The 16,675-nt window shown below is 44.9% G+C and overlaps 1 protein-coding gene across 1 annotated transcript in view; it reads left to right on the forward strand.

Annotated features, from left to right (window-relative positions):
- The window catches only part of LOC122375798 (guanylate cyclase 32E-like), a gene marked incomplete at its 3' end in the record, with an annotated part of 77,543 nt that overhangs the window by 40,552 nt on the left and 20,316 nt on the right, over window positions 1-16,675 (forward strand). The window contains exons 4-9 of the mRNA XM_043355327.1: window positions 1,146-1,263; window positions 3,515-3,667; window positions 13,915-14,035; window positions 14,363-14,447; window positions 14,880-15,032; window positions 16,354-16,518. Of these exons, the coding sequence (XP_043211262.1) occupies window positions 1,146-1,263; window positions 3,515-3,667; window positions 13,915-14,035; window positions 14,363-14,447; window positions 14,880-15,032; window positions 16,354-16,518 (795 nt within the window). The remainder of the gene's footprint in view (window positions 1-1,145; window positions 1,264-3,514; window positions 3,668-13,914; window positions 14,036-14,362; window positions 14,448-14,879; window positions 15,033-16,353; window positions 16,519-16,675) is intronic.

The raw sequence follows: 16,675 nt of genomic DNA on the forward strand, positions 1-16,675 counted from the left end.
CAGGAACGCACTAACCGCGGCCGGAGGAACGCAGGAACGCTAACGCACTACCGAAAATCGAGGAACGCGCCCAGCTCTGCTACACACAAAGCCGCGCAATCTGCGCCTGACGCGCACACCCCCAGAGCCAGTGGCCATTCAATCCCCATAAGGCATGTACAGAAGCTCTGTGTGCGTCTTGTCATCTGCAGTCTCGAGCCAACGCCCGGTGACGTCATAGAATTGTTTGCCTCGCACCTCAATGGATGGCTCTGTCACCTCGGGCACAGCTGCAAAGACTCTACGCAATTACCATATACTAACATAAACGTTTTTTGTTTCATACTAACTACTTGCTGGTTTTTGGTCAGAAGTCCCTCCAACTGTTGTGTTTTTCACCATGTTTTTCACATAACTTTGCGCACTTTCAGTTAACTCGAAGTTCTGGTTCGCTTTGTTCACATCAATCTTGAATGTGTGTACCTTCCGCATTAACAACAACATATATAATCAACGTAGTACACTATTTATCAGAAAGTGCGTTGCTGTCCTAATGCCAAGACATCATCGTCCATGCTTCTGCTATCATCATGCTTTTATTTTCTTGTAACGTTAGATAGTTTTTGCATCCTATATTACGCAGCTGATAAAGAAAGGTTGCAATGGCATCTGCTTGTCCAATATAAAATCTGTTAAATCCTAAATGCAGCAATTAATAATCACCACCAGGTCTCCCCAAACACCAGGCAGCTGTTCAGCTGACAAAGGCACCTGAACCCTTACTATCTCCAATTAAAGCCTGTTTTCCGAGCCGTCCCGCCAAAAGAAATGCAAAACGCTGTTTCCTTGCCGGAAAAAAGGAGTTGCTTTATTCCCTAGAGGCGGCTTGGATTGAGCGCACAAAACGGTTGCTGAATCGAAAGAATATTGTGATAAATTAGCGTTGCTTACTGTAAAGTAGCTTTCTTATCTTTCTTGCTTTGGGACAAACATTTTCGCCTGACAATAAAGTTCATAGAAGATAGATACTAACTTATGCATGAAATCATAGTTTATAGCTGGCCTGTTTTGAGACTGAAATCCGAGAAAAGTTCCTGTATAAGAACGCGCGGTGATGCTGAAATGGTTGCGGTGATGTCATATTTCAATGTGTCTCTGTTTGGCAGGATCTGGCACTAGCCCACGGAGTGGACGTTCATAAGTCTCACAACATCGGAAACTACCTCTCCTTCTCACACAAGGACACGCTGAATGAAATCGCTCGGACCCGGGAGAGCACTCGAGGTGAGTCTGAATGAACCCCCTTCTCTCTATCTCTCTTTCCCACTCTGTCTTTCTCTCGGCTATCGATTGAAAGACGCAATTATATAATGCTGTGACGTTAAATTGTTTATGCAGTTGGTTGCGTCTGATGTAAGAGGTTTGTTTCCCGAAACCACTCTAATAATGTTTATCCGTCTTTACTCCCTATGTCGATAGATTCTCTTCTTTTTATTTTTATTATATTGTATTATATTATATTGTATTATTTTTCCTTTTTTTTTGCTCCGGAATGCGGAGACCATCGTAATCGCTACTTTGCTCGAAACCGTACTCGTAATATTAGCGGGTTCCATGTTATATTTTAGCCATAGATACCAGACGATATCAGTCTGCAGTCGTTCCGTCGCTGGATGACTCTTCAGGACGCGTTTGCGGCTCACACATTCAGTGATCGCATCGTTATTCATGAGGCGACCCTCGATTGGCGCAGCTCGAGCCCGGCGGCCGTGCGTCACGTCTTTCGCCAGGTGTGTGCTGCTATTTCAATAGCGGATCGGTGATCTACGGTGGCCCTACGGCACTTGGCATGCATTTGGTTGAGCCGTCCAGCGAAAGGGGAGATTTAGCCGATCCGCATCAATTGAAATAGATCGAGATGCCACGAGGGAGGTCAGAGGTGTGAGATGGAGGATTCGGGCGCCGAAACTTTTAGTTACATGTCTGTGCAATATGCTGTCTTCATTTTGACGGATTTATGTTTTTATATCGTTTGCAATCTCTCAGAGTTTCTTATGTTTGCGTGTAATATTTTGTTATTGATAACTGTCTCTTCTTTCAAAACGATATTCTATTTTCCTTTTTGAAAGTTGAATGTTATTTTGTGATGTAAGAAGAGTTCATACAATGATGGGATGCATTATCACATAAAGCTGAATCTAATTTTTAAATATGCCTGCTGAAATTCGACAAATGATGTACGAAATATGCGTCGTAGGCTGTACCCAGACGGCACCAACTGCAGGGCACTGTATGCCGCCCGTACCGGTCGTTGCGTTTCCCTAAAACATTTACCACGTGGAGAACACGTGGTGGCGTGTTCCATGGTACTGTAACATTCTGGGACTCGTACTCTATGCATGTCATGGGACCATGAATCAAACCACATCAGTCCCAGACGTAACACTAACAAGGTATATCTGCAGTAGTATTCCGGCAGCCTTGAGTGGCTTGTGTTAGATTTTACATTGAAATACAACGTTCACATGTGTCATGTCCAGATATGTATGCACTTATGTGTTTGTTGCCACATCAACAACGCATATTGCATAGTTGTTAGAATACAACATTGAATGGGGGATCTCGTTAATAAAAAAACACACACAATCAATGTCAGTGTGCCAGCTATTATGTGGTTATGAATAACTGCCTAATAGCCTAATAACTGCCTATAGACGTAAAAGTAAATATTTAAACAGGAGAAAAACAGCTTGTAGCCGATGACCTACCAACCTAATCATTGATTGTGATCTATTGATCACGGGTTTGGCCATGATGCCCCATATCCTTCATTGTTCTGTTTCAGTCATTGCGTTGGCCTTAGACAAGAATGGACATGGAAAATACAGATATACATTCAACATCCACGTACGACGTACGTGCAAGTCGTGCATTCTACACGGGCACTACCACGGTGAAGGATTTTCTGTCATTTGATAAAAAACGGCAATGTTCATTGCTCACCTTTCAGACGGAAAAGGTGGCGGAATTCTGGACATTTGTCTCCTTCAATCAGTCGTGTTCAGTCTGCGCCCCATTCAGCAGTTTTGGGCTACCTAACGGCTCAGAGGGGCCACACGCGTCCGGTAGCATTTCTGAGCCATTCACCGGACACGCCACCAGTGATAAATGACCGCCCATTGCCAGCTGAGTGACCTTGTGACCGACCTCCGTAAAGACCGCCTCGGCCTGTGACCACTGCTGGCATTGCGAGTGGCCTCCGCAGCGATCGGTTATGGCATTTATGAACATGCTAGTAACGGCATCTAGTAACAGCTTATAGTAGTAATAGCGGCTTATAGTAACGGCTTATAGTAGTAGTAGTAGTAGCGGCTTATAGTAACGGCTTATAGTAGTAGTAGCGGCTTATAGTAACGGCATCCGATAACATTTCTGGTGAGGTAAGCGACCTTTGTAACGATGACCATCGACAAAACTAAGTGAATGGTGAGTTGTCTGCGATATGTTCCCTCTGACAAATAGCTCTTGCTTTCAGTGTACGTGTTCGTTGGCGAACATATTCTCCTGGTTGACTTTGTGGAACATATGTACGTCTCCGGCTACCTGTCCACTGGAAAATACGCCATCATAGCAGTGGATGAGGAAATCTACGTACCCGATGTCAACCCTGAGTGGTACATGGTAAAAGGTGGGTAAATACCTGGTGAATACGCGGTGAAAGGTGGGTACTGGGTAACTTTGCGGTCAATGCGTGGCAAAAGGTGGGGGGCTCAGTGCCACTGCGAGTGAGAGATGTGATGGAATACAGGCCAAAAGATAAGTTGTCTAACGATGCAGCGCAAAAGGCACAGGTCGCCCAAGTGAACTTCTTTTCAATTAATGATGGGTATGGAATGCCCTATACGGAATGCAGCAAGCGCTGTTCCGTCGACATTTTACTGTAAACATTTAGAATCGTTGGCCAGTCGAGCGTTATCACTCCATAGATGGGTATCCGTTTGGTACCGCCCATTCCCATTACTCATTTACGATGCACGGTGGAAAACCAAAGTTTGTCCTCCCTGCGTTGGTGCATGAGTGCGTTGCTGCGTTGTCCCACTTTTCTGTCCGAATTACGCAGCATAATTAACCAGTGTGCAGTGGCGTGGCTTCGGACGTCGTGTCCAGACATCTGGATGGTTGGATTCATGTGTATCCGGGGTGCAATTTCATGCACTGGTATCACAGGCCACTGATGAAGGTGTTTAATGAGATCTCAGCGTGCGTGATTTAAATTAAATGCTGCAGATGTGCGTTTAAAATGAAATTTAAACTAGAAAATGTGTTAGTTGTTGAAGAGACAATGGAACACATTTCTTTCATCTTGTATGTCCCTGCAGTGACACTGCCTGAAAAAGCCTGCGCCCAATCTTTTAACCCGCGCCCCGTTGGGCTCTGCCGAGCAACGCGCCCTGTTGGGGGGGGGGCATTTTGCTCCCCCCTAAGATCTCGAGAACCACGCAGCCTAGCGACAAGCGGCAAACGGTGTTGGATAGCCCTATCAGGGAACTACCTTGTGACCCAATTTTATTGACCTAGGTCAAACCGACGACGTCACAGGTCAGGTCAAAGTTCTAATTTTCACCGTTTACAGGCATTTCAAGAAATGCGTTGTAAAATCGAGTAAAATGCATTTCATTGAAAATCATCGATGGGGAAATGTTCTTCAAACACATATTTTGCTATTTGAGGTCACTGATACCAGGTCAGGTCACAGAGGTCAGGTCACGGGGGGGGGGGGGGGTCACAATATGAAAGTGTCGTGTGATACATGTTTTATGGTCCATTTTACATGACAAATGCGATTATGTGGGTCAGGCAGCCTTTGGGGCCAGCTTAGGTCACGTTTTAGTCAAGGTCAGGTCAAGGTCAGGTCAAGGTCAGGTCAAGGTCAGGTCAAGGTCAGGTCAAAGTAGGTCAAATTTCAAAGTTAATATTCTTGCATAAAATGGGTATCGAATCGATGCAGCTCGTCACGGGGAGTTCAATGGTGGTCTTTTTTTGCCGTACGTGGTCTAGAATCGCTAAAAATTGAGCTAAAAAATTTGACGTCATCATTTTTGAACAGTTTTTTCGCTATAACTTGGCCAAAAAACGAGATATCGATCTGAAATTTTGTATGTATATAGAAGAGCGCAGGGACTATCACATATATTCCGTTTTTCGAAATTCGGGAAAATTTTGGATTTTTTAGTTTTTTTCTAAAAAAAAATCAATTTTTTGAATTTTTCGGGGTCAAAAACCCAAAATTTTAAAATCCGAGATAGCAGTTTTGTAGCGCCGCTGTTTGTCTACTAGACCATATAAAGAACTTTGAAATTGCTTGATAACTGTAGATTTGGTGAGCGTTTCAAGATTGCATGTTTTTTGCTCATTTTTGCTCGAACATGACCTCAGCTTGACCTCAATAACTCCTGACCTAAGGTGACCTAAGACTTGAAATTTGGTGTGAAGGTGTCAAATTGATGCCCGTGAAGGTACTGAAAATTTGGCGGCGCTACGCGCCGCCGTTTTCTTGCTATTCAGGAAAACCACAGGGGGGGGGGGGGGCCAAAATGGCCCCCCAACGGGGCGAGGGTTAAAGTGCCGTACTATTCTATTCACGCATTTAGTAGCATGTATAAAAATACCGGTGCTACAATAGCAATGACGTATCCGAGTCAAGACTGAAACAACTCTTTTCGCAGTCAAGAAATCGCATGCGAAAGCCTATTCAAATACATGGAAGCACGCTCGCATCAATCGCACGCACCTCCCGCATGCGATTGATGCGGGAAGAATAATTACGGAGCGAGCGAAGCGAGCGGAGTCTCATACTGAATTAAGGGAAAATCCTGAGTATGAGCGGCCGGCCGGCCGTGGGGACGCTCTTCAAAAGCTAATATCTTAGGAACGGGACATCCGATTGACAAGCGGTCTTCTTTACTGAATGTCACTTGGACGTAAAAGTTCTGTGGTGTGATGGCCACCATGCGTTCTTGCCAATCACCGCACGTGGCGCGTGGTAAAGTTGGACATTTTTTAAGAACCCCCAAAATTGCAACCTCAATAACGGCACAACGGTTGGGCCGATTGAATTGAAACTCGGTACACAGTTAGGTCTCCATCAGATAATTCATCTGCATGTGTTAAGGTTGGGGTGCTACAGCACGTGCGCACGTGCAGGGGGCGCTCCCAGATCTCGAGAACGGCTGGGCCGATTGCGCTCAAATTTGGTACACGGTTGGGGACCAATTAGTAGGGTGCCGTGCAAAAGTCAGTTTGGACCCCGCTTGCACGTGCGCACGTGCAGTGTGCCGCTTCCAGATCTCGAGAACGGCTAGGCCGATTGCGCTGAAATTTGGCACATCGCTAAAGACCGGTTAGTAGGGTGCAGTGCACAAGTTAGTTGGAGGTATCCCCTTGCAATTTCGCACGTGCAAGGCCCATCCTCTCGCTCGCTCCGTTGGTCGCCCAAAAGGCGTTTTACTGGTAGTGTATTTGAATAGGCTCTCGCATGCGATTTCCTGAACGCGAAAATAGTATTTTTCAGGTTCAAAGGGAATATTAACGAAACCGTCATTATAAGATGGACTTAAAGGCGTTGAAGCAATTACGTATTTGATAGCCATTATTTCCAGCTGAATTGCAGGCAATGCTGCCAAATCCTTGCTACGGGATTTGAAAGACTGGACCTGTGAACGAAAAAACACGAACATTTTGGTGTTACGTGCGAACGGTACCTTCATTGACATGTTTTGAGCATACCCAAGCTTATCCCCACTCGAGAAATCACGAGTAGTGCCACGTCCGTTCCTGTCATTGACGTTAGATCCCGGGGCTGAGCTGCAGTGGTAGACTGTGCCGCACTACATACCTGTAATGCGGCGCAGTGCACGTACAGGAAAACGGCTGTGGCGCGCGCCGGCATAATATGTAGGCGAACGTATGTGGCGTAGAGATGCTACAGCTTTGCAGATTGTGTTCGTTTGCACCGTTGAAATTTATCTAATTTTTAATTTATCTTGAAATTTATCTTGAAATTTATATAAGGGTACTACTAAGATAGACTGATTAATCTACTTCATGTCTTCGTAAGTCACCAGTGGATTACAGTTATCTCTTCCATTATTTATCTACGTTGAATTTCTGTTCGTATGCTTCATACTGAAGGCATTGAAATCCCCGCATATCCAAGCTTTATGTTGCGTGGCTTTATCGTTTTTTTTTTTCGAATCAATCCGTTGGTAAAGTTTCAGTCAACAGCTAGGTATGTTTTCATCTGCTAACTCCCGGATGGCACCTCACCTCCATCTTTCCGTTAACCCTATTCCTGGCGGGCTCCGCCGAGACAAGAAACTGGCGGGGGGGGGGGCGATTCGGCCCCCCTTCAGATCTCAAAAACTACACATCGCAGCGACAAACAGCGAACGGCGTTTGATAGGTCGTTTAAAGATCTACAACTTTTACATAAAACATTTTCAGGTCAGGTCAATATTGAGGTCACCAGAGGTCATCAACGATAAAATGTTTTGGAATTAGTTACCTATATAACTTTTAAACTAAGAAACATAGAGACATAAAACCAATACATTTTTTGTTGCTCTCGCCGAGGCGATGCGAAATAAGTATGTGATGACCTTCACAGGTCAATTTAAAATTTGACCTGAGGTCAAGGTCAGGTCATTCATCAATGAGGTTGTGGGGTATGGTCATGCTGCATACCAAACGACGCGCCTTGACCAGGCGAGCAGTTTGGTACCACTTACAAGTCTTGAGCACCATCATGTCGTGATTTATTGGCAGAAAAACGACTTATGACGTCACATGACCTCAGATGACCTTTGCCGGTGCCCCTGTCAATTAGCGGCACCAGGATCATCACCGATGAGATAATCTTCCATAATACTGAAAGAACTGGGTGGTTTTGACTCGCTTACACGAAGCAGGAGGCGTTTCAATATTTTCCCATAGGCTTGCAATGTAAAGGTCACGAGTCTGGCCTGACCTCAGGTCACAGATATGAAAATTCTGAGATATACAAATTGCACATACTGGTACCCTAACTAAAGCCTGAAGAGAAGAAATTGATCGGTCAAAAACTCTAGCTCTGGCGTGATTGCAAACTTTTCTGAGGTAGGGTCACCAAACCGCCTCTGGTGACCTGACCTGAGGTCAGATCAACTCAAAATTTTCAGAAATGTTGCGTAAAAGCCTTTTAGAAAAAGTCAGAAAATTTGAGCTTCCTAGCTGAAAGCGTTTGGGAGATATAACCAAAAAACCTCAGGGGGGCTCCTGAGTTCCCCCCCCCCCCCGCCAGGAATAGGGTTAAGCTCCCCTCTTAGCCGGTGGACCTGGGTCTTATTTTCTGCTAAACCTCACTGACCATCCTCCTCCGTCCCATACCGTCAGGCCGGGTCAGGGCCGGCTCTTATCCCAGAGCCCGGTCTATTCCTGCCACCGCGCCGTCCCAGGCCCCGGCATATGCAAACGATCTGTTGGAAGGAGGTCCGCCACCCATGTCCACTCCGAAATGGGACGGGAAATGTGTCCATTCTCTCTCTCTCTCTCTCTCTCTCTCTCTCTCTCTCTCTCTCTCTCTCTCTCCTCTCTCTCTCTCTCTCTCTCTCTCTCTCTCTCTCTCTCTCTCTCTCTCTCTCTCTCTCCCTCCCTTTTTCTCTCTCTTTCTCTCTGCTGGTGGGTCATTCAACGGTAATTGAATGCATGTCTAACTTAGTCTAGAGGGCTTTCAGCATTCTTTTGGCATTATACTGTTGAAAATAAACATCGATCCTCCCAAATGAAACAGGTTTTACTAGTTTAATGTGCATGCTTACTGGAGGGCCCTTTTAGTAGGTCGTAGTTCGTCGATGTTGCAATTTAGTGAGCTCGTTAGGCTTGTAATATTCGAATCAGAAACTTGATACCACCAATAGATCGGCCAACATTAACATCAAAGTATCAAATTTATTAATGATGCATTTCTTCCCTAATGCTAGATCTATAAACGATCGCAATTAGTGCTGGTAAGTGTGTGAGGTGTTTAAAAGCGGCTAAAATGTTGATGATGAAAGGTGCTAACGTGGACATAAATTGAAGGCCATTGGATGTTAGCTGTTCAGAAGTTGTTGGCTTGCAAAAATGCATTAATGCGTCAGCTAATGGTTTAACTTGCTCGAAGCACAATACAAGATCAAAACGGCTGAAGGCACAATTACACAATTTCTGAATTAATTAGTAGTTTCGTGGAGGCGTCATCTATATAACACTTTTACATTTAAACACTTTTAACAACAAATACCAGATCATCGCATGCTTTTGACCAATTAAGTATTCGGTTGCACGACCCTACCCTAGCACTACCCAGGAATCAGCCCACCATTTAATTTTCGTTGTCCTTAACCCGCGCCCGGCTGGGGGTCCTGGATTTCCACGCCCTGCTGGGGGGGGGGGTGTTTGAACACCCCCCCTTCTAACTCGGCTCCTGGGACACGTAGCGACACGCGGAAGGCGGCGTTCGAAAGAGCGTCAAAAATAATGAGGAAATCACTTCAGTCAATTTTTTGGTCAGGTCAAAGGTCAGGTCACCAGAGGTCGTTGAAGGCAAAATTTCGCCGATTTCCAGGTCGAATGTCGACAATTTCCAAGAACCCAACGCATAACTTGGGAACCAATAGAGCTACAGCGTCGCGGAAAAGCGCATTCGATAGCCCTATTAACGCCCTGGCTGAGTAATTTTCTCAGATTTGACCTAACGTCAACGGTTTTGCCTGCAGGGGGCAAAAACTGCAAAAATAGCCGATTTTTTCGGAAACAGTTTTTCTGCAATAACTTTTGACCCAAGCTTTGTACAAACTTACTTTTACCGGCATCGTGTTCCTCTCGTCAAGACGCATCGAATGAACTATAACTTTACCCTGAAAGGTCAACTTGAAAATTTGACCTCAGGTCAAGGTCATGACCTGACCGGAAAGGGTCATGTTGCATATCAGTTGATCCGTATCGTCGAGCTGAACACATCTAAGGCGTTTTCATCGCTCTAGCATGCCTCTATCAAAAGTTATTTGCGAAAAACTGTTAGATACCATTCGTGACCTAAGATGACCTCAGGGCATAAACAGGGGTCACGGACACCATTTTCATGTTCAGTGTGTCTAAACCACTTGTAATTCAGTGTTTGGGAGTGTTTATAATGTCTTTCGTCCAAAGAGGCCCATTTCAATTTTCTCCCATTGACTTATAATGGGGAGGTCGCAAAATTGACCTGACCTTAGGTCATCGATATCAAAATTATGAGATATACATTTTGTACATGCTATGGCTCTTAGCAATCGCTGAAAGTTTCAAAGCGATCGGTCACTCGGTGTAGCTATGACAGACATTGAAACTTTTTATGAGGTGAGGTCACTTCAAGTGACCTGGTGACCTGACCTTGAATGACCTTGGTCTGAAATTTTTACAACATGTGTAGAATTGATGTATGATAAGGTGTACCAAAAACGGCGGCGCTCCGCGCCGCCGTTTTTGAGATATTCGCGAAAAACCACAAGGGGGGTGTTCAAACCCCCCCCCCCCCCAGCAGGGCGCGGGTTAATTTCGAGCCGAATCCATCGAGCCCGACGGCTGTCCACGCTGTAGTTCGGCCGCTGCGGCTGAAACGAGTCGGACTCTATTTGGTGTGCGAGGCTGGACCACCGGAACTCGAGGGCAATTTTACCGCAGAGCAGCGTCAGTGCGATGGTCAGAGGTTGACCTACCAAATCTGCCCGAGGCAGGGGTGGGGTGGGGGGGGGGGGGGGGGCGGGCGCAGTGTTCTGGCTCAGTCTCTCGGTTGTCTGCGCTAATCGGAGTTAGAATGGAGGGTTTTTGTTTGATTTGTTAACTACCAGTTTCGATATTTGTGCGATGCTCACCGCAGCCATTATGTTTATTTTTTTTTTTGTTATTGTTTCTGATTGAAATAGTGTAGGTACATCGCTTGGAAATGCATCTTATGGTGATAGTTGCAAAGTTCTAAGCTGAGGGTTCCGATTTCGTTTTATTTTTCTTCTGATTCGGCTAAGGGAAACAATAAACATTTTGCATATGAAAGAAGATTTTCCAGCTCATCGTTGCATTCAAAACTTGAAACCGCGACGCTTGAAGTTGCCGATCTTGGGAAGTTATGTCCGAATAACTGGCAACAAGTAGCAAGAAATCAAAACAGTTCCGTCACTTTTGCATTTTATTTGTCCGGCTAAGCTAAGGAATGCCGATCCTTTTCATATTGCATGATGCAGTTTGATTTTCGCAACACTTCAGGTCAATGATGCCTTTATCGACGTGTTTTACCTCGGGACCATCCCATCAAATATATTTATGGATACGATGCATATGTATAAGCATGTTCACTACAAATGATCACAGCAAATGAAGTTGTTTTGTGAGTCGCTATAGAACTGCCAGCTGACAAAGGCGTGGCCCAATTGCTCAAGATAGAATGCTTGCGATATCATGAGACCTTCTACGGAACCTACCGAGCGTACTTCATGGTTGAGAAAGATGGGGCCTGGGGGAAAAGATACAGATTCATAAGGAATGAGGATTATCAATAGACAGGTGTGACATATTATAGTGCATGTATGGCCTAAACTTTTGAATTCATTTTAAAAGGGGGAAAACGCAAGATATTACCCAACGTTTCGCATTTATTGCTTAGTCATATTAGTGGTCATATTGTCATATTAGTCATATTGCTTAACCCTATTAGTGGCAGGGGGGGGGGGGGGTTGTTTTTATCCACCCCTCAGGTTTTTCGGGAATATCTCCGAAACCGATGAAGCTACGATGCTGAAATTTTCTGACTTTTCCTAAAACTAAACTGGGCACATTCCCTGAAAATTTCAAGTTCATACCTTTACCAGGGGCGGCTCCAGAGCACTGGGAATTGGGGGGGGGGGGTCCTATTCGTGAAGCGAGTCATTTGGGGCGAAGATCACGATGCTGATGTATTATAACTGTATACACCAGGTTTACGAACATTGAATGAAAGGTATCATGTGATAACATAAACAAAGTTACTGTGCATCCTCTTTTGACACGTTTTTGCTATAATAGGCGGATCCAGGCGTCCAAAAAGGGGGGTTATGTTTTACCTCCCAACATAGGTGCCCTGACACCGCCTATGCATGACCAATACAATTGTAGTCGTTTTCTCATAAGAAAATTGTAACATAACAAGACCATTGCCACCCTTTTTAGAAACAGTACCAACAAAAACCTTATTTACTATACTTTTTGTGTACCCCCAATCTCAATGATCTGTATCCGCCTATGATTTTTGAAAATGCATATTTTTAGGATCCATGTGAATTCCTGGTTCATTCTCTATCGATCGGCAAAAGTTGCGTTAACCCGCGCCCCAGTGGCGGTCTCGGCCAACTTCGCCCTAGTGAGGGGGGGCATATGTTACCACCCACCTCTAACTCAAAAACTAAGAGGGCTAGAAAGACGCGGTAAAAAGCAGTCGATAGCCCTCAATGCGTCCGTTTGAAAGTATTTCGGTCATTTTTCACCTTAGAGCAATATTGGGGTCACCAGAGGTCATCAAAGGTCAAAATTTGCTAATTGTCATTATATTTTTCAGAAAACATGCCGCTATCTCATGAACTATGGTAGCTAGAAAAACGCATGGAAAAGCAATCAATAGCTTTTGAACTCTTCTTTTGAAAAAGTCATTATCAATATTGACCTCAGGTCAACGGTTTAGCCTCCAGAGGGCAAAAACTCCAAAAATAGCCGTTTTTACGAAAAGTGGTTTTCGACAATAACTTTCGACTACAAAAAGCCACGACATTTCTATTGCCAGAATCGTGTTCCCCTCGCCGAGACGCGTCGAATGAACTATAATTTGACCTTGAAAGGTCAACTTGAAAATTTGACCTCAGGTCAAGGTCATGACCTTACCGGAAAAGGTCATGTTGCATATCAGTCGATGCGTCTCAACAAGACAAACACAATGAGACCATCCCCAGCGTTCTATCTCTTTCCAATCGCAAGTTATTGGCAAAAAACTGTTTGTAGCCTCAAGTGACCTCGGATGACCTGTCTAGAGGCTATCAGCAAAAATGACGCCTTGGTCATCACGAGTGGTCTAAATCATTGTGATTCTGAAATATTTGGACTGTTCCGATGCGTACACACGGATCTAGAGGCATTTTCGTTTTTCTCCATTGACTTGTAATGGAAAGGTCACGCCACTGACCTGACCTTAGGTCACGGATATAAAAAATCCGAGATATACAAATTGTAGGCGCCCATAACAGCATGCAATCCACCAAGTTTGAAACCTTTCTGACAAACACTGCAGGCTGGACATGATTGCAAACTTTTTTTTAGGCCTGGTCAGTTAACTTGACCTGGTGACCTGACCTGACATGACCTGGGGTCAAAAATTTCACACATTATACAAAATTGATGTACCAAAAGCTACCCCAAGCGGCGCGGCGCTACGCGCCGCGGTTTTTTATTCACACGCAAAAAACGCGACAGGGTGGTAACATATGCCCCCCCCACTGGGGCGAAGGTTAAGATTGGTTCAGAAACCTGGCCGTGATAAACAGTCTAAAATGTATCTGCAATTTGCCCGTTTTTACCCGCCTCTACCCCCCCCCCCTATTGACATTTTTTAATTTTTATTTTTTAGAAATGTAGATCACGTTGAGCGAAATCGAATGCCGTTTGAATTTTGAAAATCGGCCCGTTAGATCTCGAGATATCAAGGGGGGGGGGTCGTAAACAGCCCCCCCCCCCCCTGCCACTAATATGGGGTAGCCAGGAGCCTGCCACTAATAGGGTTAACATGCATCGACTGTTTAGTGTAAGTATGCGTTTAGTCGCTAAAAGTTGGGCATGCTGATTGTTTTTCTGTTCTTACAGGCTATGCCAACCCGCTGAGAGACAATCGGACATTGGACAAAGAGGCACTGAAAAATATCTACGAGCCTTGGAGAAGTGTGCTCAAACTAACTCCAAGCCATCCAACCAGACCAGACTACAAGTAAGCATTGTCTTTCGCATTACATACATTGAATCGATGGTAACCCACTGCAACGCATTGAAACCAGAGCGCAATGCATGCCTAGTAACCAGTTGTATGAAGTTGACAATAGTGATGTAACTGTTTTCCGTTTGTATTATATTTCTGCTAATAAGCTTCAAGCGCTTATTCTGTTAAACATTTGTAAAATATTGATTCTTGAGCACACTTGGTACGCAATACAGGGACATTCAAAGTACTGGTGAAAATTATTTTTGAGTGTAGATTGAAGCTTCAATTTATCATGAGTGTATCAGTCTGTCAGCTTGAGTTCTTTCATGGTTGCAGAGAAATAATGAACAAAATAAAGAATGCGTCACGGGAGGACCCATTCAACGTTCCAATTCACCCGACCATTCTGAAATCAATGAAGGTAAGTCGCTGGGATCGTTGTAAAACTTTTGTTTCCGTAACGTTTTTAGAGCTTCTGCATACGTTTGATTTTCTTCATGTGCGAATTATCAACAATCCTGAGAGCGACAGAAGTCATTAGTATTTACTTTCACCGCGCACACTGAGACGTTACGCTGCTAAATGTCTTCTGAACTTGACCAGAATATTTACCAGGTACCCGTGTCTACTGCGCTTGACCTCATCTGTGACCTATGACCTGCGCTGCTCTTTTACGTTGACTTGTTATCAGTTGCCTAGGACGGCTGTGAATGACATTATACCTCCTGACTACATGCCTTCTAACGTTGATTTAAATTTTAATTGCAGTATCTTTTTATGTCAGTCGCCCATGACCTCACGTGCTGTGACCTGTGACCTTTGACCTTGACCTGTGACCTTGATCTGACACCAGGTGCCCGTGTCGGCCGCGCATGCCTACGACGCTGTCCTCATGTACGCCCGAGCTGTTACTGAAGTGCTCGCCGCCAAAGACGACCCCACCAACGGTACGGCGGTACTGCAGAGGATACGTGGCCACAACTTCATGTCACTACGCGGGTACACGGTGAGTCGGTTAGACAATGGCGCAGAGTTCTGAGAGGAAGGTGACAGAGGTGGCTGCTATCCCATTTAGCTTATGCGCACGGCGAGATTTGTGGTTGCTGCACCGCGATTAGATTAGCTCTTGCTGTTGCTGTTGCCATCATACATGCTCACAGACATTATCGTATTGGTATGCAAAGAATGTGGCATACATTTCTCGGGCAGAATCTACTCCTATCCCCTCATGCTGAGCTGACCCTTCCCCCTCCCACACAACTTAGCCACTCGCCACCGCAATACGATACGGTATGTGTGACCATCAATCTTCATGAGTGTGCTCCTTTATATATCTAATAGCCCTTTCCAAGGTGCCGGCCGAAAAGATCGCTGGTGGCATGTGCGCAGCGCGCGCTGAGGTATGCTGAGTGCTTATGATGATAAGTATTTTTCCTATGTGGTTTTTACCTATCCCGTATCCGTATTGACTGTGATATACCCGTGCTGTCTCGGGTTAGTTGGTGGAGATGCAGCCAAGGCAAATAAAATAGAAAATGGCGAATGATTTCAGTTAGCGATGGACCATTAGTGGTTTGGTGATGATATGAGCAAAATTACCCTCACAGGCTTACTTATTGATTCCTAAGACCTAAAATAAAGCATATTTCTTTCAGGATCCCCCAACCGTTTCTGAAAATCCACACAGCGGAACAATATGCCCGTGCGATGATCTGCGGCCGGTCCCCTCGCCATGTCCGCGCACCCCGTGACGATGGCCAGTGGCTAGTGCGTGCGCCGTGTCGTCTGACAGTGACCCGACAAACTGAACTCACACACGAAGAACATCATCACGAGAGGGACGCGGCTGCAGAATGACAGCGTATCATTTTGTTCTATACTGGTGTTATTTGGGTTTGAGATGACAGTGCTCTGGCATGGTGTTTTCCAGCGTGATGATTATGTCGAACATAATATCTATTGAAATGTCATCGGTGAATATGGGTGTCGTTTTACGTTCCTCTGGTAACGCCTGCGCACAAACTAATTATTCTAGTATTTTCACATGAAGTTTGTGGCGTTTGATGATTAAAATGTCTACGGTATCATAACATTAACCGTTGAATCCCCACCATTCAATTTCGAAAAAGGTTACGTCCGTGGATACACAGCTATTTCAATCACGCAATGCTGTTTTGAAAGCTGAAAACTAAATAGAGTATTACAAGGAATAATAACTGTTTTCGACACCGCTGAGGTCCAGCTTTGCCATCACTTGATGATAGGGCATGCTTTCGACAGTTCGTAAAACAAAGATGAGTGTTATATGACGGTAAGAACATCTACAGGTTCATGTGGATGAAAACGGCGACGCCGAGGGGAACTACTCGGTGGTGTCGCTGCTGCCAGATGAATCTGGCAACAGCACTCTGCCCTACCGGATGTTGCCAGTTGGCTATTTTTCTACCAAGGACGGTCAGAACACGTCTTCCGGGCCGGCCAGCGACCTTCCGGTGAGAAAATTGCGAAAATAACACCATCACACCGTTGGCCACAATTGCTAATGCTTCTTTGTGTTGTGTTTTGGTCAATGAATGTTTAGATATCTGTAACCAAATAATTTTACCCGTATTACTAAATTGTTTTATCGATAATACAAAACATACATAT

The sequence above is a fragment of the Amphibalanus amphitrite genome, unplaced genomic scaffold (assembly GCF_019059575.1).
Source record: "Amphibalanus amphitrite isolate SeventyFive unplaced genomic scaffold, NRLGWU_Aamphi_draft 001923F_arrow, whole genome shotgun sequence".
Taxonomy (NCBI): Eukaryota; Metazoa; Arthropoda; class Thecostraca; order Balanomorpha; family Balanidae; genus Amphibalanus; species Amphibalanus amphitrite.